General features: G+C 44.5%; 2 protein-coding genes, 1 long non-coding RNA gene and 1 pseudogene across 4 annotated transcripts; 2 read left to right on the forward strand and 2 right to left on the reverse strand.

Moving 5' to 3' along the window:
- The first annotated feature begins 474 nt into the window (after positions 1-474).
- On the forward strand, positions 475-5646 carry LOC124699107. 2 transcript variants are annotated; one of them, XR_007001279.1, is made up of 6 exons: positions 475-959; positions 2430-2548; positions 3585-3646; positions 4208-4265; positions 5270-5338; positions 5423-5646. It is a non-coding gene; the product is annotated as an uncharacterized LOC124699107 (long non-coding RNA). The 2 variants fall into 2 exon arrangements; XR_007001274.1 differs by having other exon boundaries at positions 475-2548.
- A 6067-nt stretch (positions 5647-11713) lies between these two features.
- Positions 11714-11898, forward strand: LOC124685614 (annotated as a pseudogene).
- A 100-nt stretch (positions 11899-11998) lies between these two features.
- On the reverse strand, positions 11999-15557 carry LOC124699076 (indole-3-glycerol phosphate synthase, chloroplastic-like). Its single transcript, XM_047231447.1, has 10 exons — positions 15411-15557; positions 15002-15205; positions 14077-14253; positions 13918-13992; positions 13788-13832; positions 13532-13696; positions 13358-13436; positions 13098-13177; positions 12514-12582; positions 11999-12275 (listed from the first exon to the last, which is right to left on the reverse strand). The coding sequence occupies exons 1-10, from the start codon at positions 15555-15557 to the stop codon at positions 12192-12194; spliced, it is 1125 nt and encodes a 374-aa protein (XP_047087403.1). The 3' UTR covers positions 11999-12191.
- A 3996-nt stretch (positions 15558-19553) lies between these two features.
- LOC124699096 lies at positions 19554-20023 on the reverse strand. Its single transcript, XM_047231466.1, has one exon. The coding sequence runs from the start codon at positions 19964-19966 to the stop codon at positions 19616-19618; it is 351 nt and encodes a 116-aa protein (XP_047087422.1). The 5' UTR covers positions 19967-20023; the 3' UTR covers positions 19554-19615.
- Positions 20024-20523: the final 500 nt, after the last annotated feature.

The raw sequence follows: 20523 nt of genomic DNA on the forward strand, positions 1-20523 counted from the left end.
TCGTACCGGACCTCACGGGCCGTCCGTTTTGCATTTGGGTCTGCGCGTTGGGACGCGTTTTTACCCAAAAGAACACACGCGGACGTTTTGCGTACCCGCGTTGGAGATGCCCTAATGTCATGTATTTGCCTCTCGCTGCCTTCTCTGATGATTTTTTGCTTTTTTGGGCTGGTCATTCTCCGCAAGTTTTGCTGCACACAAGGTTGATTTCTGTGTGATGTGTTGCTGGTATTGTTATGTATTCTTTCATGGCTGGTTTATGGCATGCATTGCTGAGTATTTCTTTATTCTATTTGTCAAATTTTTGACTTATTTGCCCTCTCCTTGTGGTGTTCGAAGACTTTCGTCGGGTGTGAATATTGAGTGTGTTTGTGCCGGTGTTAGATTTACTTTGGGAATTGAAAATCAGGAGATAATATGATCCTCTTGTTTACCTTTCTTGCAGTAAAGGTGCTTGAGTTTACTTGTCTTTCCTTTGAATTATTTGTTGTTTCATTTTTCTTCTCAAATTGCAAACCAGCTTCGTTAGGTTTCTTCTTGTGGCATGAAATTTGAACTTATGGATAATTTGATGTTGTATTATTTGATCTTATGGTGATTGATGGCTAAATTTAAAAGCTTTTTCCTATTTTCCCTCTCGATGAATTTAAGGCCTTTGCCTATTTTGGTTGAATCTGTTCTTGATTTGAGCCCGTTTCATTCAAGTATTATACCATGATTTTCACAAACATTCGAAACTGATTTGGGTTCAGACTTGTGTTCTGTCGGAGACTAAAAGGAGGTGAACTCGATCTGTCTACTTCGTGATATGTAGTTTAAATTTATTTTATGCGACAATGCTACTGTTTAATATAAGTATTTTATGTACCGTAGTTTGATCTAATGAAACTAAAGAAGCCTTGACAAAGGTCTAAGGAGAATGTTGGTACTTTTACTGTTGCCAATGCTTCTAGTATAAGGTACCTACTTGTTGCATATGGTTTTTGGATCACCCAATGCATTCTGAAACATGGTGTTTTTTTTTCTTTCTTTCTTTGCCTGGTATGCTTGTATTTCAATCCAAGAAATGGAAAATTTCTTCTCCCTTTCCAACTCAAATTTGATAAATTCTTTCATGTTTTTGGCTTTTCAAGCAAATGCAAATATACATCTAGATGCATAGCTTGATTGGAAATGTAAGTCTATAGAGAATCAAAACAGGGAACAAAAAGGCTACAATTTTAAGAATGTTTATTTATGTATAATTCATTGTTGATGAAGATAAGCTTATCCTGGCTCTCTTGTACAGAAACTTTTTTACTTGTTTACTTTGTCCATTGACTGGCATTATGTAATGCGCTCTCCCAATTTCCTGGTGTGTTTATCTATGCACTGAAAATGTGACGCTTCTGCACTGGATAACATATGTATGTTTTGTGTGGGACAGTGATTGTGTTATTGCATTAGTATTGGTGAGTAGGAACAAGGCTCAAGTGGCTAAATTACATACTCTGAGATTCGGTTCTGAGTTCTAGGATGGGATTTGAGGTTGTTTATCTACAGCTATGGAACTTTGATTAGATCATATATTTGAACTGTTTGGTGGCATGTCAACTAGGTGAACCCTTCCCAGGAAGTGAAGGTGAAGAGTAAAAACGTACTGCCTGTTTTTACGATTTACGACCCGTGTGGCCTGTTTTATACAGTACCAAGGTTATACTATCTTCGCTATTCATGGCTTGTGTGCGTCTACATGGTCCTTCATGGTGTAATTATGTCAAGCAAATATTTAGATAACTATTGAGCTTTGTTTAGGATTAGTGTTGCTGAAAGAATGATCATCATTTAGGATTGGACTTGATGCATCTATTCATTTAAGATTGATCATCATATTCTTTACGCCTTAATACGTAAGATAGTTTTCTTAGTTCATGCTGAGCAATGTTCACATTTTGTACTTGTTGCTGTCTCCGTATGATTTTTGCAGAAGTATAATCCTGCCATGTTCAAACGTTTCGTTCAGTTCACTATCTAGGCTATGTATGGCCTGTCGTACTGGAATGGTTAATTTGCAAGACAAAATATGCAAAAATCTAGTTCTCAGTTAAAATGCTGATGAAACAATAAATGCTATGCTTTGGTAGTTTCTTCAGTTTTCTAGCTAAGCTAGTCATGTTGAATGCTATCTCCAGCAGGGTCATGAAAGTCTCAATCTTCCTAGACTTGATATTTATAGAGTATTGGCAATGAATCTCTACTATGAAAAGCCTTTACTAGTAGTTTCTTTGTTAGCTCAGTCTGAAGGTTTAACTTTTACTACTTGTTTGGTGGATCTTTACCATCCACTATTCCCAAGAATTCATTCCTAGTTATGTATGCCTCCTATTCAAGCTCATAGTATTGTTACTTTTCCTGTAACTTTGTATTTATCTTTCTTCTTTTTTTATAAGGATCGAGGAAGCATTCAGCAATTATAGTGCAAGAAAAAACAATGTACTTAAATGTTTACAGGGCTGTTTAGTAGATCCACTGAAGTAGAACAACAAGTTTGGGTGCAATGTCAGCAAAGGTTTGTTTTCTGCCTGTAGATCATTTATTTTATGGTAGAAAGGATGATTATGCATGATGTTAAGGTGCATCCATTTGTGAGTTTTAGATAAGCTTGGTCATTGAGAAGTTCCACATGATTTCCTCATTTTCCAAATTTGAGTACTTGCATCACAGATAGTTCAGCTCTATTTTGGGGCATTGATTATGCGTGTAAGCAAAAGTGTAACATCTTTACCAGTATAACCCAATTAGCCATGATGTCTTATTTGGCATGATCTCTTTTATATTATGGTTCATTTTTCTGCTATTTCACCAATCATAGCACCTTCGTCTTGGTTCACATAATGAGTTGTCGAATTGGTCTCCCACATCCAGAGTTCCATTGTTTGTACGAAGTCCCAATTCTCAGTCCTTTGTTAACTCTTGTCCAAACTGTACCGTCCTATGGTTCACTATTAACTAATTTAGTGCAAAGGGTGTTTTTTTGACTGACTTTCATTTGCTACCTCCTCATCGCTGCACGCGATTGCCATTTATGAGCCATGAGATTTCATTTTAATGTTGTGTACAAGGTAACACTCAGTCATTTAATGAAGGAGTCAGTTGCATAGCACGCTAACATGATGTTGAACCGCTTCCACTTATTGGTCTTTGTTAGATCCACATGCATACTTGGTGCTGGTCACAGTTGCTTATATGTTTCAAGTTGCTAATGGATTTATTTTGGCATGCCAAGTGGCTTTGTTGGCTGGGTTGATTTCACATGATGAATGTCATTACTGCCTTGTGGCTGGGCTGTTTGTGCAAATTTGAAATTATAGCATCTTGGTATAGCATGTTTTAGTGGGTTCCCGTTTTGTAGTCTAGAGCTTTCTTTTTTAATTTAGAGGGGTCAATTGTTGCTTAGTTGATGGCTGGATGCTATTGGCTATTAAATGTGTTGCCTCTTGGTCTGGTGCTTAGTTGCTTAGTTCGTTCTGTGCGCCACCGAATAGTATTGGTAATGAACATTTTAATGATGTTGTTTCTGTTATCTGCCGGTTCCACTTGGTCAGGTGGATGTGTTTCAGCTTGGTCTCAAGGACGTCGTGCCCTGGTCTAGGTTAAAGCCTCTATGGTGAGCTCTTGGTTCACCCCTTTGATCTTCGGGTCCCTTGCACTTACAGTGGCTATGTTATTCTCTGGCCATCAGGGGCTTAGAATTATGCATTTGATTGCTACCTTGCCATCTAACTTACTAAATTCTGTTGCTAGGAATCTAATATATATTCCTAGTTATTTGAGGTCCTGATGCTTGTGTGCTTGGGAAGCTAATGGACTTGATGATTTTGTGTTCTAGCCTCGACTCACTGTTCTATAGCTCTCAATCCTGATGTTTAGTACTGTGTGGTTTTGGTCCTATCCTGTTTTGGGAGTATAACTCCATTATTTTACATTGTTCTAGTTCTGGTTAAGAAGATAGCATAAGAAAAAATTTTGCTACTAAATGTAGATTACAAATAATTTTATTTTTTTATTCCTACATGAATGAATGTTCTCGATGCTAATCTTGTTCTCACTTTTCTTTTATTTGATATGATGATGTAAAAAACAGTGTGTGTGTAGCTCACCTCCAAGGAACACCCCAAAACTTCATCTCATTTAGTTGATATCTTCTGGTTTGTTGTCGTGGATGCAGGTGGTGGACGGATGGACAGACGAGACGCCGACGGAGCCTTGTTCTTGGACTTGCGGTGGTAGGTCGCCGGCTGGGAAACTCCTGTTTTGTGATTCAATGCAATATATGTTGCCTAGGATAAATTAAGTTTGCTGCCTTATGGATACTTGTTGAATTGTTGCCTGGCATTGAAATTGTTTCATCAATTAATAAGAAAGAAATATGGATCACGAAAGTCTGAATCTTCCTAGCTTGATATTTCATCAGAGTATAAACAATTAAACTGTACTAGGAAAAGCGTTTACCAGTAGTTGCTTTGTTTGTTCAGTCTGAAGGCTAACATTTGTACTAGTTTGGTGAAACTTTCTTTTTACTGCTGGCTGGTCTTTAAAAGTAAATGCTTTTGAAAACTTGTCACTTGTGTCCTACCTTCTGTGTTCATGCTTCATTCATTCTCCTGGTTACCATGATCCTGGAGCGGTGACCACATCGGTCAGTGTCTATCACTCATGGTTTTAAAGGTGTTAAGGCGTCTTAGAGCGGCCAGGGGCGCTTTGACGCCTAAGCGACGTCTAGGCGGGCGCTTTGGAAGCCTAGGCGCCTTAAGCGGTCGATTTTCCAAGGCGGAGGACGGGCGCCTTGACGCCTAAGCGTCTCCTAGGCGACGCCTTAGGGATGCCTTTAATACCATGCTATCACTTCTCACATGGCTAAGCTAGCTTAAAATGATAGGACAAAAGATGTACAAGGAAGCTCTCGCCTTGGCTTTTGCACCTTGAGTGAAAGTACACTCATTTTAGTGGGATAAAAATACGTTTTCATCATCTCGTAATAGCCTGATATCTACAAGCAAAAAATTTATCCTCTAACTATTTACAGTGGAAGCTATTTTATTTTGGATTGTGGACACCGGAATCATGCGTTGTCATGTAGTGAAGAAGCCTTGTCTTTCTATTGCATAACTATGATCTCAATAATGAGTAACCAAGCCTATTCTTTGTTTTGCTCTGATGTTGCACGGCTCAAATGGGAAAGATGGGTTGGATGACTAATATGTTGCTTTTTCTTTCTTTCTCCTGATAGGTCTTTGTCAAATTCTGCTAAAGAAACAACCTTGTCAGCCACTGAAGCTTCTTTTTCGTATCATTCCAGGTTTGACTTTGTGTAAATGTTTTCCTTATTCTATTACTTTCCCACTCCAGAATCCCACATTTGCTCTTTCTCTTCTGTGTGTAGGGAAACTGATGCAACCGATACATGAACATCTCACCTGGATCTGGGTTTGTCTGATGCTGCCATGTTGCAGATGGAGGTTGACCTTGCACCTTGGAAATCAACTATTGCAGTGCTACCTGTCCACCATGCCTTTTCCCTGGAACCATAATCGGTTCAAGTTGAACAACAGTATAGTTTACAAAACAATGATTGCTGAAGAAGATGAGACTGGCCAGAGATGAGATTTTGTTTTGCCTTGGTTTTAGAAGATCGAGGTATTTTCTAAACGAGGACCATAAATGTAACATGTGGTACTTGTCTCCTACTCCCCTCATGTGTTGTTGATTTGCCTATTTATCAGAGTATGCTTTATTTTGATCGGTGCTAGTCATTGTTCATTGTTTAATATACTTGAATAATGCTTGTCCTAAAGTTTTCATGTCTCATGATGACAAGGGACGGTCCTTGTGTGTTTTCTGTCAGAACTATTGATTTTCTATGATAGAACCCGAATTGATGTTGATTTATCAAGTATCATGGATCCTTGCAGTGAAGTCCTTCATCAAAATTATGAGTAGGAATCTTATTTATGTGCTGTTAGGAGGATATTACTAGGAATCCTATCCTACAAGATGTTTTCTACCAAATAATATAGACTTGGCTTTGTATAAATTTAAAATAAGCAGCATGCAGGTTTTCCAGATTACAGATTATGATTCCATCTTTTAAGCCTTGGCTTGTGAATTATTAAAGGTTCATTCTTATATGTTTTGATGGGGTGCTGTGCTCAGATGATGAAACTGAAGTGAAATAAGAAATTTTGCGTTATTTCTTTTGCTCATAGCTCTATGCTCCTTTTTCTCAAGCACGTCCTGGCACATGCACCTAACCCTGGCTACTGAATATAGCCGTTTTGGCTTCCAACTGGGCTGCTGCTGTACTAGCCACAGCCGGCCCTTGGCTTCGACTACCTGGCCTCCCTCCTTGGTCCGCGACGCAACCGCGGTGGTGATGCTCTGCCTTGGCTACAAGCTATTCAGGTGAGGTCCTTGATGCCATGTCTAAATAGATAGGGATAAACAAGTTTTGTGACCCAATGCATATTTTTGTTTGAAGTATGTCTAAACTGTTGATGTTGTCTTTCTCCATATCCTGAATGATTTGAAAATTGTTGGCTTGATGAATTACTATCAAAGCTTGATCATCACATGCAAATGCATTTTACTTTGGTTGGTTGCTGATTAGAAGTTGAAGAAACTCTCTTGTTGTTATTATCCTTTGGTAGCACATGTCCCTTGGAGTTGCTTGGAATGCGTTTGGAGTAGGTTGTAGCATTCTGGATGGAAACCAATAATTTTTGTGTGTGTAAATAAGGCTGCTGATGTGTGTTGTGATACATGTTATGTGGTTAGCTTGGATATTAGTTCCATGTTCTTGAGTGAATGCTCATGCATGTAAAGAAAGAGAGAAAGGAGAGTCATGTTGTTGTTGCCATTTTATTTATTTATTTGATATGATTGTGTAAGAAACAGTGTGTGTAGCTCATCTCGAAGGAACGCCCTCCAGTCATTATCTCATTTTGTTGATGCCTTCTGATTTGTTGTTGTGCATGCAGGTGGTGGCGAATGGACAAACGAGACGCCGACGGAGCCTTGTTCTTGGACCTGCGGTGGTAGATAGCCATTTGGGACTGACACGACGTCGGAGGAGCAGTGGTGCATGGAGCGGTCGACGAACAAGTTGGGTGGTGATAGAGAAGGAATGGAGAGTTGTGATGCTAGCATTCTGTTTCAGGCACCCGAGCGCGGCCAAGATTTTGTACCAATGTTGCTGTGTATTGTAGTTTCGCTGATGGTCAGGCCGTATGTTGAGTTGAATTCTTTATAGGTATTTAAATGCTTTAGAGGATGTTACGTGATGTGAATGTACATGAGCATGCACTTGAGAATTGGATTGAGTGTTGGAGCTACTAGTTGTTTCGTATGTTTCCAGCTTGACTGTAAACAAGTAGGAAGAAGAAATTGTTTATGTGTTGCCAGACAGATAGGAAGTAAGAATAGGAAGTAAGAACCTCTGAGGTAACAAACACCACATTATCGGTGATAATTGCAAATTTGTAGTATTAGGTATCCTCCGTGATGTAAATGCCTGGAAAACAGGGAAATGCATCCTCTATATAGATTTTTGCTGTACGAAATAACTTTGTTTCTAGCCAGCTTTGCTAGTCGTGTGCACCTGGGAGAGAAAGCAACATGCTATCCAAAATCAGCTCCAAATCAAACTTGTGAGCAACTAAGCTAGCCAAATCTCAATCCAGAAAATTGCAGTGTTGACGGAAAGAGGAGGATAGATGGCCGGCCATGTCGATACTACAAGAAAATCTCGGAGAAAATAAGGGAAACCAATTTGGCATAATCTCCTCTGGGAGGGATAGTCAAAGGCAAGATTTATGGGACTAGCTAGAATTTGGCATAATCTCGTTTCAGCCTGGAGGGTGGATCGGAAAGCAGAGATGCCCGTGATTTATTGGTTGACTTGACTGACCACTAGGATCTCGCCACATCAGATAATTATCTAGCTGGTGGGGATGGAAAACCGAGATTACAGACTACTAGTGGTCAATCAAAGATCAATCAATCTCACAATTAACTGATTGCCCATGTCACCGATCCGTGGGATAGTGTATCTCGGACACCCATCCTTCTCAAGCAACAGACATATTTGAGAGTGAATCCCTCATCCATGGAGCCAAATTTATCTTCTTCCCGCCCTACTGTTTTTCCTCCCTGGAAGTTTGAACGGTTCAAAAATCTCAGGCTTTTCCCTATAAGTAAAAGCCCCCTAGCCACATGCCGCGTGTTGGCTGCGCATGATGAGTGACTCGCTGTGTGTAAATAACAGCATTAACAATTTCCATCTTGTGGTACTAAGGTCATTGATGCAAATCGCCGTCGGTCATATAGCATAGAACAATGTCCTCCGAAATACAGGCAAGGAGTGACCGGATTCCTATCCTGTAATTCTGGGATTTTAACAGGGAACGATCACCGGTGCATGAGGTTCCCGTTGTTGCCTGGCGGAGAAAGCGTGTTTGACAATGTTAAGGAAGGATAATTTGAGTTTAGTACTAGGAGTTTGCTGGGATTAGTCAAGGCAAATTGATTTGTAGTCCTCGTTCCCTCGTTTGGTTTGCAGCGACAATTCCTACTCCTTTAACCGGCACGGTGTAAAAGCATGCAGTTTCAAAACCCGTTGAGCCTATAGCGTATTTGCATTAAATGTTTTGCTTAATTAGGGGCTAACCGACCTCCTCCTGCGGCCTTATACCGCATAATGTGCAGGCTATGTGAAGAAGGCAAGTGCGCGTGCAGAATCCATCTTGAGATAAAGATTGTTACGAAAATATTATTGACAATTGTGTCACAAAGAAAACCTGGAGAAAAGTTCAGCGCTGACAGAGAGGTGGACCTAACGTAAGATGGTTGGACTCCCCTAATTATAGGTCTCAATCAACGAGAGAAAAAAATAGCAATGCTCTCCCAACCAACGATTCTCACCCCTAGCGGCAGTTCGCCACTTAATTCTCTTGCCTTTGCCCACCCCACCTTCCCCAGATCCTGAAGAATAGGTCCATCATAACCGCACGTTAGGAAAACTAAGCAGCCGGCAATTAATCAGGGCGATTACCATCGCGATGCATGCAAGGATACCATCCAGGACTAATAATTAAAACAGGACATAAATGATTTACCGGAGTTTGACCATCCACCAGCCAAGTCACCAATCCTTGGCATCTTGCATCTAGGCCGCACATTTACAATCAGCTTCTACCAGCTGCGGCGTGGGAGTAATCTTGATTGAAAACAGAGCCAAAATTCTATCCTCTTCCCGCCCTATTTTGTGGCTCCCTCCAAATTTGAAATCAGGCCTTCCTCTCTATAAGTACCAGCCCTCATATGCATACCGCGTGTCGGGTGCGCGTGACTTTTGTGACTTAGACTTGACGTGGCTTAAAAAATCTCTTCACGAAAAAATAGATCTGACGTGCAAAGAAAGACGTGGCTGCTCGATGGTTTCTAGCATATATTTTGTGGGCCAAAACTGATGTACATAGAAAGGGGGATTTGCTTTTTAAAATCATTTAGCAAAATTTTTGACCGATCCACAATCAATCAGATAACTTACATTCTGCACATAAACAACATCATCTGGGTTGAATAGCCCATTAGCCCTGGCTCAGCAACAACATGAAAATACGTAGAAGGTTGGAGGGGAAAAAAATCAGCAAAAAACCAGTGACAAGCACTTCGTAACACAAAATCAAATGGCCATTGCCAATTCATGTCATTTGCTATCCTGTCCAAGAGAGGCAGGGGAAACCTGCCCTGACTTTGGGGTGCAATGCAATGCAAAATTCAGCATCATAACAATCAATGAATTCAAGATAATACTGAAGTTTAACATGGAAAGATAATTGTGCAGAGTTAAGTGTGTGTAGCATAATTTGTTCATGTTTCACTTGTAGTGTGAAACTTGTCTTTCAAATGTAAAGACAGTAATCCGTGACTACAAGTTTATAGATTCAACAGACTGAAAAGTGTGATGTTTATGGGCTTTCAAGTTGTACAAAGTTTCTTTGAAGAAGTTAATTACATTATGTACGGAACCATTCAGCTATGCCTTCCAACTAGAGCACAAATATTATGGGACTAACTATTTTTTTATAAAAAATTAAATAGACTAAGAGGAAGAATCCCTTAAGCTTATTTTTATTATAGGGGAACTCTTGAGTACGCAATGGAATTACAAGCGCGGAGGTTCGAACCCAGGCAGGCTAGCATGTATCATGCCCGTGCTAACCATCCTGACTATGTTGCGGTTCTCGTCATGGGAACTAACTAATGCTTTCCTACAGTTAAAACATGTGCATGAATAGAACACTTGGAAAGGTTTCACATTAGCACCATATTCCCTTCTCTCTGATGTGGCATTGTCGTGCTTCGCCAGAGCAACGACTTCGTGTTTGAAGTATCCACAGTAAATGTTTCTGCATCATAAATAATGTTTGATCTAATAAGAGAAACGATTCATTCACCATACAAGGGGGAATATCTTGGCTCAGAAAAATGAAAATGTGATGTTTCAAGGTTTCTAGAATATGAACATCATACTTAACATAATGGTGTATGGCCGGTAGCCTCAGATATAGATACGAGTTTCAAAAGACAGAACCTAGAAGTGCTTCTCACCGATCAGTCAAGATGCTCAAGCTGATAGACATTATTAGCCTTAATCTAATCAACATAAGGATCTAATCTGAAATTAGAACACCAACCTAAGATTATAATTTGTGTACCTGAGATGGCCAGCGATGACCTCTCCCTGATCGTTGAACACATGCTGAAAAGCTTGGAGAAGAAGATGATCATGGGCAGCACGCCGGCACAACCCTCCTGGTCGCCGGTGGTGGTGGTCTTCCCGTCACTTCTGGCCTCCCTAGATCGGTAGGGTGAGGGAATGTCGGGGGGGGGGGGGGGGGAATCTAACAGATTGTGAACTCATCAGGTCCATTGCTACATGCCCCCTCTCCTTTATATATGGTCAGTGTGACAGGGGACCAAAACCACATGTTGTTATCGATGCCCCCGATCAGGGCATGTACGAGAAAAGGTCACGAAAGAGAAAAGGTCTTGGACGTTTGTCCTGTGGGCCCCACTTTTATCTTAACGTTATGTTTCTGACTTTTCTCTTTTATATCTGTTAAAACTAACAGATCAAACCCAACACAAGCACGCCGCTCCATTCCTTTCATATTCTTGAGCAATTTCGACCTACGGACTCCCTGAGTATGCCTCTACTTGGTGATGCCCCCTTGACCTCCACAATCAACGCTGGCACCCCATTACGCTTGTAGGCTGCTGCCAGAGCACCATGCCACCATAACCATGAGAATGACATCAGTTCTCTCTGGTGCCTGTTTAGGAGCAAGACTCTGATTTCTACTTCTATACGATTACAGCGACACAACAAACACGACGTTAGCTCAGCAGAGGACTCTCATCTCGTCGGACTGCGAACGAACTAGGTCATCGATTCCCGTGGGCCGCTACTTTCTGGATGGGCTTTTGGGCAGGCCCTAAACGGCAGGAGACCCAGAGCCAGGTTCGCTTTGGTTGGGCTAACGAATCGCGGCACCGGCTCGTTGGAATAGTCCCATATCGCTCGGGTAATTCAGCGAGAGGCGGTTACGAGTGAATAAAAAGAGAGGCGGTTACGAGTGAATAAAAAGAGACGCAGGGCACCGGACAAATCATACCTTTCTCGGCCTCTGGCTAAGATAAAGTGTAGTATCTGTTCTTATCAGTTTAATATCTGATATGTAACCCTATGGGTGCATGATATTAAATTAATCTTTTGTGGGGGAGTTCTCAGCAGCTTGCTGCTGGGTTTCTCGAGCGTCGCCTTTGCGTTGCACTACAGTGGCCGGCGCATCCCAACCAAAACTGAAAAACAAACATGTTTAGTCGTGCAGAGCTGACGCTCCATTGCAAGATTGGAGCAGCAGATACAACTCTGAACAGATGGTTCATCCAAAGGTAAATAGACAAACTTCATCTTTCTTTGTACCTACAACACCTACAGTAATGTATCATATGTTTATTTTCCGCATCAGAAAATCACATGTTTATTGCTCATCCGGAAGGAATCAAGAGAGCATTATTCTTCACGCGGGTGGCCTGGCAGCTACTAACTTCTAGTCTACAGCCAAAACAAGCCCGATCTAGTTGCTTCAATGCAAAAGTTCTTTCCCGAAGAGCCCAGCGATGGCTCGCCCAGGGTCTTCTTGCTTCACCAAGGATTCTCCTACCAAAACCTAGTCAACAGGCATGCTTATGTCAAACACGGTTCACTGCATTCAAATAACTAAAATAACTAGACAAGCAAATAAACTTGTACTTTCGGTAAATGTATCATCATCCGACTAAATCTCACGGTTGTCTGATAGCATATATTTTGTGGAACAAAACTGATGTACATTGAAAGGAAAATATAATGCTTTTCAAACCATGCAGGAAAATATTTCATAATCCAAAAGCAATCAGGTGACTTACAGCAGAGACGCCAGCATTCTGCACATAAGCAACATCATCTGGGTTGAATAGCCCCGATTCACCAACAACCTGAAATACATAAAGGTTGGGGAAATAATTCAGCAAAAAACTAACGATGAGCATTTGAGATGACAAAAGTAGAATGGCCCTTGCAACAAAGGAAGCGGATATATGTCTCTGACTTCAAGGTGCATTCAACATTAAGCATCCAAACAATGATAGAACTTCAGATAATACCAACGTTTAACATGTACAAGATAATTGTGTAGAGTTTGGTCGGGGTAGCATGATAGTTCCTGTTTTATTTTTACTGCAAAACTTGTCCTCCAAATACCTTGAGACAGTAATCCAAGTGGCTGCAAGTGTATCGGTTCAACAGACTACCAAAAAAAGATGTTTAAGGGCTTTGATGTCATATAAAGTTTTTTGAAGAAGTTAATTACTGTATGCCTGCGAACATTCAGTCATGCCTTCCAATTAGGGCACAAATATTAAGGGACTCCCTAATCTTTCTTCTTCAGTCAAAGCACATACATGCATATAAAACTTGACAAAAAAAGTCACACATTAGCATGAGACATTACCAATATTCCCTTCTGCCTGATGGCATTGCCATGCTTCTCCAACAACGTCTTCGTGTTCGAAGTATCCACTATAAATGTTTCTGCATCATAAATAAATTTCGAATAATAAGAAAAACGATTATAAGCCATACAAGGGACAGTTCTTGACTCAGATAAATGCAAATGTGGCATCAAAATTCTAGAATAAAAATATCATACTTAACATAGCAGTATGTTTACTCAACTACTGAACGAAATGAGCACCAGAAGGAATCTCATACCAAGGCTGCGGTTGTTAATGCCAATAAGCTGAACATCATCTATCCTCAGGACACGCTCCATCTCATTTTCATCATGAACCTAAAATCAGACAGAAACTTAGTTTTCTGCAGACTAAAGATCAAATCATATGGAAGGAGTACCTCAATAAAGACAAAATGAAGGTTATGTCAAACCTCAATAAGAGCTGTCAATCCCAACTCCTTGCAAATCCGGAGCAAATATTTCAAGTCCATATCAGTTAGTACAGCAGCAATGAGTAGAACTGCATCAGCACCAATCGAGCGGGCATAATAGATCTGCCATTCATCAATGACAAACTCTTTGCATAGAAGGGGGCACTGCATTAACAACAGATATAACGGTACAATGAGAAAAATGGCAACCGAGAACAATCCTCTTCACATGCAAAGTTTATCCATCTATCATTACCTTCACTCCCGCTTTGCGCACCTTCCGAAGATTCTCAAAACTTCCCTGTAGAATCAAATACATTTTTAGCTTGCCCAGCAAATACAACATCTAAGATCGCCAGACACAGATACAGTTTCAAACGACGAACCTGAAAGTACTTCTCATCAGTCAAGATGCTCAAGCAAGCAGCTCCATGCTTTTCATAAGCTTGAGCAATTTCAACCTACAACAATTTTCCGCACTGGTTATTTAACTAATCTTTGAAATTACCAGGGCTCATGGCAGCTTGAAGGAGACCAGAACTCACAGGATCGAAGTTCTCCCTGATCACACCCCTACTTGGTGATGCCTTCTTGACCTCAGCAATCAACGCTGGTACCCCATTACGCTTGTAGGCTGCTGCCAAAGCACCATAGAAGTCTCTGGTAGGAGGAGCCTTTACAGCAGACTCAATCACCTCCTTCAGAGGATTCCTGGCAAGCCCCTGTAGAAGAACATTAGCACCCATCATATATAAGAAGCCATACCCCCCTAACATTATAAGAAACATGCACAAGTGTATGCCATTTGGTGCTTCACAGTTAAACTACAACATGTTGTTGAATATCATATCAATATCATTGTAACTTAATTGACCTTCTTATGTTTCCTACCAAACGTGCTAATCCAGATTTACGAATTACTTCTACATCTGTATGGGTGTTTTAATGTTTTTCCTTGGTAAGCACTAATGTGAAGAGAATCCGAATCAAACCATATTAAGGGATCCGCAATGATGATTTTCAGAAGCACTAATGCACATGAATAATAGTTTATCTATTATTTGATCATATGTGCATACTGAAGATCATACGTTAAAGGTTTCTTTTCCACGATTAACATGGAAGTTTAACGATCTCAAAAAAAACATGGATGTTTAAAAGGAGCCTCTGATTAGTAACCCATTTGTAGAATATCCGGACTCCGTATAATTTTTCTTGTTATAGGTGTAACACTGTCAGTAGTTTCAGTTAAGGCTGCATATTAGTGTATGGGTTCTTCACCAAATAAGCGATGCATTTGTGTGGATTTCAGTCAAGTCCTTTGAAATCTGACAATGGATATACATATTTCGGCTTATAAAATGACCATAATTGTATTCTTTTCTAGAGAGTGGGCCATCATTGTATTCTGTAGTAAAGTAAGACCCAATCCAAATATGAGTAGTACGAGAGAGCAATAAAACAGCATACCTCAGCCACTTCGATCTCCTTGTCCCAGATGATCTTCTCGAGGATGTTGCGCGGCGCCCCCATCTCCTCCTCGATCTCCCTCATGGAGGCGGTGGGGCGGCGGTGCCGGCGGATGCGGACCCCCTGGCTGGCCGCGGCGTCATCCCACTGCGCCGGCTCCGCCGCTCCCAGCATCTCGTCCCGCGCCAGCGCCTGGATGGTGCCCTGAGAGCAAACAGCAGAGGAGAAATCCTTTTTGTATAAGAGACCATCATATCAAACTCTGAATTCATGCCCCGAGAAATCGCTGATCCAAGCAAGCTGGGATGGTGACCAAGATCAAACGGATCCGGCAGTGCAGAGATTTTCCTCTGAAGATAGTGCAGAGGGGACAGGTGAAATAAACAGAGCAGAGCAGGGCAGGCCGCACCTTGGGGCCGGAGCGGAGAGGGCGGGCACGGGCGGCGGCGGAGGCGGGGGCGAGGGAGACGACCCGCGACGGCAGAGGGGAGCGGCCGGGGGCGGCGGCGCGGATGGGAGCGGCCCTAAGCTTTGGCGCGCCGAGGGCGGCTTCCATTTACGTCCAAGGTGGCGGGGGGTAGGTGGGGGACTGGGGGTTGGTACTAGGGTGTGAGCTTCGTCGCAGGTGAGGTTTATACTGGCACGGACGGCGGGGACGGGACGGCGGCGGCGGCGGGTCAGCAACGGTCGGAGCCGGGTGATGCCGACGGGCTCGAAGCTAAATTGGGCAAGTCATGGAAACGAAAGCAGCACGCGTTCCACGCGCCATTGATCTGCCCGATCTGCCACAAGCGACGCATCGCAAGGCCAAAAGGGGCCGTCATGCACCTGCGTAGATATCGTGTCCCATAGGCCATATCCTGTCATCTTGACATCGCCACATTTTGTTTCTATGCTACTCCCTCCTATTTAAAATAAGTGTCAAAAGTTCAATTTAAATTTAAACTATTTCATCCGATTCAAATTAGTTGACTCTATTTTGTCTAGATACGGATGTATCTAGATGCGTTTATTGACGACCCGACCTGAAAATCCCGGGCTGAGCCAGGCTTGCACGTCGGGCCAGGCTCGGGCTTGATATTTGAGCCTGAACATCGGGTAGGGTCGGGCTCGAGCCTGATATTTGAGCCCGAACGTCGGGTCAGGCCGAGCTCGGCTTGCAGTTTTCACGATTTATGTAAGTATCGGGTCGGGATTTTGCTTCTTCGAGACGGGTTCGGGCCTGATTTACAGGCCCGACGGACGACGGTCAAGCCGGGCTGGCCTCGGGCTTGACTTTATAGCTTCGGGCTTTTCGGGCCAGCCTGAGTTTTACCCATGTGTAGCATGGACCACGTGTAGGGCTGCTTTGTGTGCTCGGCATCAGATCTCGGTCAAATCTTGCTCTTCACACTAGCCCTCTACTTTCGATTGGTGCTGGCTATCGACGTCTTCTTCACACTAGCCCTCTAGGGAGATGGTGGTGTGATTGCCCTGATTACGTCGTGTGCCTTCGCTGATTAGACTGCAGGCTAGTGTCGCAAGATGATGGCGGTTACAAGATCGTGGCGGCACATGCTCGTGGGTGGCGAAGTTAGGTGGTCCCAGGGTTTTTGTGGACGGGGTGGGAGGAATCCCTGCCAGCTTGTCTGGCCCTGGCGCGGTGCCACCTTCGTGTGGTACCATTCCTTCCTGGAGGACGTCGTGGGAATACGTTATACACTTCACTATGCGTACAGGGGAAATTCTAGGACCGGTCTGGTCCTGGCAGCAGCGCCGTGTGGATGGTGTTTCCCTTCTTTAAGGTGTTGCTTGGTACGCGGTGCCTTAGAGTGCTTGGAGCGTGGTGGGCCATAGACGGAGGGGGGCATCGGTTGAGGGTCATCATTGTCTTGACGCTTCGCCTTTGCTTCCATTTTTTTCCTTTTGGGCATGTTTTGCCGTTGCCCCAACATTTCTTTAGTTTTGAACTCTTGTATCGGTGTGGTTATATATTAATAAAGTGGGACGAAAGCCTTCTTCGAGGAGATGGTGCTGTGAGCTGGGCCATGAGAAATCACTAGTCCTCTGTAAATAATGGCAATGATCCGCTTACTTTCATGTAAGCGTTGTTGAGGTCCCATCCCCCACCCCTTCCCATCATCCTAGGTGAAAGCTCAAAATTTGCTTGGAATTGTATGGCGATGACGTTTTAACGTGTCGTTTCCTCCTTGGAGGTGTTTCCTGGTGTACGTACGGTGGTGTAGCAGGTGATTGGTGCCATGGTTGGTAGGACCGTAGGAGTCTAATGGTGATGTGGTTATGGTGTTGGTGGTGGGCAAAAGGTTGGAATGGGATTTTGATTGTCTTCGATTGGGTCTCTGCTGGTGCTTGTCAGGAGGCGGTAGGGTCCTCCTTCCTAGTGGCAGCACCATGGCATCTCCATACGCTTGTTGTCATTGTCGTCTCTGCTTGGCCTCTCTACATCTTCGTGCTCGGTGGTTGCTCACCGGTTTACCCTCTTCGTCTTGGGCTCTGAATCTACTTGATGTCATGATGTGCTTGTCGCAACAAGGTGGTATGTGTGTGGTATGACCTTTTGGTGTTCTCTTGCAGTGCACATCTCCTGGTTCTAGGTTGAATGTTTCCTTCGCCCGACGATCCAACACCCTTCGAGCAAGGGCGAGGGGGTAGGGTCCCTCTTTGGCGATGAAGGAGGGTGGTTTGTTCCCTTAGGCGTCTGAAGCTGTTTTTTCTGCGATGCCCCCATGTTGACCAACTGATATGTTCATGTTAGTATGCTTCTGCTTTTGGTTTTCGAGTGTGGAGGGCTTGGTCTTCTTCAAGTTGCGTTTCTTTTTCTTACCTTCTTCGTCTAGTGGTTCATGAGACATCTCTTTCATGGATAAAGTTTCAGGTGGGATGGACTTGGGACGTCCGCCTCCCACTGTCCCCACGTCCCTCCTATCCCGTTGTCCCACATCCCTCTTATCCCATCAAGATATCAACTAATCGGACTTGTCTGGGATGTCTCACTTGTCCCGATAAAGAAAGTGTGCAGAGCCATAAGAACTTGCCGCCATGAGCGCAGGAGAGCGCGAGCGCCACGGAGGCGAGGCAGAAGCCGCGCGCGGCCCGGTCGAGGGATGGGCTCCCCGGCACGGCGCGACCCTCTGCGCGACGCGCCCCGAGCCGCTCCAGCTCGCTCACCATCTCCCTGCCCCCGTCAGATCTCCCATCCCCCTCGATCCGCCAAATCGGCCCGCCTCGCCGGAGCGGAATCGCGCGGAGGAGGCCACGCTGGGTCGCGATACTGTGGCAGAGCTCGATCTCGTCGCGCGCGCGCGGTGTCTGGGGTTTGACTCTGGTGAGCTGTACAAAGCGTGCTCAGGGCAGCACGGCGCCGGGCGCGGCGAGGGGGAGGCGGTTGCTGGCGCGCGCGGTGTCAGGAGAGCACCAGGTTCACCTTGCCGCAGCAACAGCGACCCGCGCCGGGGCGACGCGGTGAGGAATCATCGAAGAGGGACAAGGGAGGTGAGGTTCTGCGGCAACGCGGAGCAAGACGGCGGCGACGCAATCGCAAAGGGCGGTGCGGCTCTGACTCTGAGATAGGGATCACTCACGGTAGGGACACGTGGGCTGCCCATGGCCTGGGTGGGCTTATCCCACTTGGCCCGTACGGGATTAGTGAATTATGTTAGAGGGATGAGCGGGATTAGGGGGATGGGATGGGAGGCGGGACTGATGGGAAATCCCATCCCACTTGAAATTCTATTCATGGAGGCAGCGGGGTTCCTGTTGTGTTGTAAGCTATTTTTCGTGCTCTCAACGGTTTTCGGCGTAGCTGCTGCTGATTCGTGCTAGCTACACTAATACGTGTGGTTTAGCATGATTTCTCTAATACTACACGTATGACGTATGGACATGTATACATCTTTGACACCACTTGCCTCGTTTCCTAGTGGGTAAAAGTTGAGAAGACAGAACAATATGGCGCGAAAGCTTCACCTCTTCCGAGCCGTAACAATGTACGGTAGCCCCTGCATTTGTACAGTCAACGAAGCTACCTGCTGCGATGGTGAGTACTCCCTTTGACTGTTCCTTACCGACAGCTAGCAGAGATTTGACCGTTTGGAGCGACGGGCTAGCTCCACTTGCACGGACTCGGCCGCACTCTCCGGCATCGGATTCCCACACAAACAAGTTCCCTATCTCTGTTCCTCCGCAAGAACCAAATTGTCCAAGTTCTTCGCTTCAGAAGTTCAGAGTCTAGAGTGAACTGCCGCACTGCAGCGCAATCCAAGCTCAGCTCAACTCTGAATGAACCGTAATCAGCACAGATGCTCTCGAACCAAAAACCCCAGCAGATTCTAATCAAGTGCTTCGATTGATCGAAACGGACAGAGATGAACTTCTCAGACAGAACAGAGACAAATTTCTGTGACAATCAAGTCCTCAGTTCACTGTATATTAGTGGCTGATTACACGGGGAACCATTTCGGTTTGCGACAGCTATACTCCTCCCACTATATAAATTGCTCGTAAAATGAATTGCTTAGAGTTACATATGTAAGTAAGTAAGGGCGTGAATCCCGCTTTAGAGAAGAAAATCAAATCAGAGTTACAGCCAAAAAAACAGAGTCACTTTGATCCAGTTCAGGCGATGGGGACGGCGGTGAGCCTGCGGGCAGCTGCCAGCTTCGGCGAGCTCGGCAGGCGGGAGCTGAAGTCCCGGTACCGGAACGCGGCCGCGGCGGCGTCGGCGCCCTCGTCGCTGTCGTCGCTGCCGCCGTCGTCGAAGTTGAGCGCGTAGCTGAGCGGGTCGTACCTGAACTCGCCCGTGGCGGCCACCCGTCTCCTCCACTTGGCCCTCCCGCCGCCGGCGCCGGTCTGCGGCCTCTCGCCGTCGCTGCTGCCGGGCGAGCCGAAGCAGCCGCACACGGTGGTCCGCAGCTTGTGGCGCAGGGTCGGGGGCGAGTAGGCCGACGTCGACGACTCCGCGTCCATGGTTGAAGGTACAAGAAGCTGGTGGTGTGTACTGGCGATGTGGCTGTGTTTGTGGAGGTGGTGTATGACTGAGCTGCGTGGAGACGACGGGGGCAGGTCGGGGCTATATAGGGAGAGATGGAAAAGGACAATGACGACGGCCGTCGTCGGGCGCGCGTGCGGGTCGACGTCGGGGGTAGTATGGGGATTTAGCGTGAGGGAGCCGTTAACGGTCGGTCCTCGCGCAAGCTAGCTGGACGATGGCAACGGTCGGTCGCTTTGCAAAGATGCAAGCTGTCTCGCACGCATGGGCCGCCGTTAACGGTATCTGTGCTAGCACTAGTCGATGTATTTTCAGCTAGCGCGAGGCATATGGACAACTACGCTAGCTTTATAAAAAAAAGGCTTATATTTTGAAAGGAGAGTACTCCAATACAAGTCTAGCACAATAGATAGATGTAATTCACCCTAAAATTGCAAACGGAGGCTGAGCTATATGTATTGCTTTATTTTAAAAAAATTGGAATCATAGTTTTAAGTTTTTTTAAAAAAACTGAATACAAATCCTAGATGTAGAC

The sequence above is a fragment of the Lolium rigidum genome, chromosome 1 (assembly GCF_022539505.1).
Source record: "Lolium rigidum isolate FL_2022 chromosome 1, APGP_CSIRO_Lrig_0.1, whole genome shotgun sequence".
Lineage (NCBI taxonomy): Eukaryota > Viridiplantae > Streptophyta > Magnoliopsida > Poales > Poaceae > Lolium > Lolium rigidum.

What these genes read in the sequence shown, in the direction of transcription:
- LOC124699076 (XM_047231447.1), bottom strand. Translation starts at nt 15,557, where the DNA reads ATGGAAGCCGCCCTCGGCGCGCCAAAGCTTAGGGCCGCTCCCATCCGC. An exon ending in AGGAGATCGAAGTGGCTGAG is followed by an intron (nt 14,254 to 15,001) that starts GTATGCTGTTTT and finishes GTTCTTCTACAG; the next exon opens with GGGCTTGCCAGGAATCCTCT. An exon ending in AGAATGCTGGCGTCTCTGCT is followed by an intron (nt 12,276 to 12,513) that starts GTAAGTCACCTG and finishes CCTGTTGACTAG; the next exon opens with GTTTTGGTAGGAGAATCCTT.
- LOC124699096 (XM_047231466.1), bottom strand. Translation starts at nt 19,966, where the DNA reads ATGGACGCGGAGTCGTCGACGTCGGCCTACTCGCCCCCGACCCTGCGC.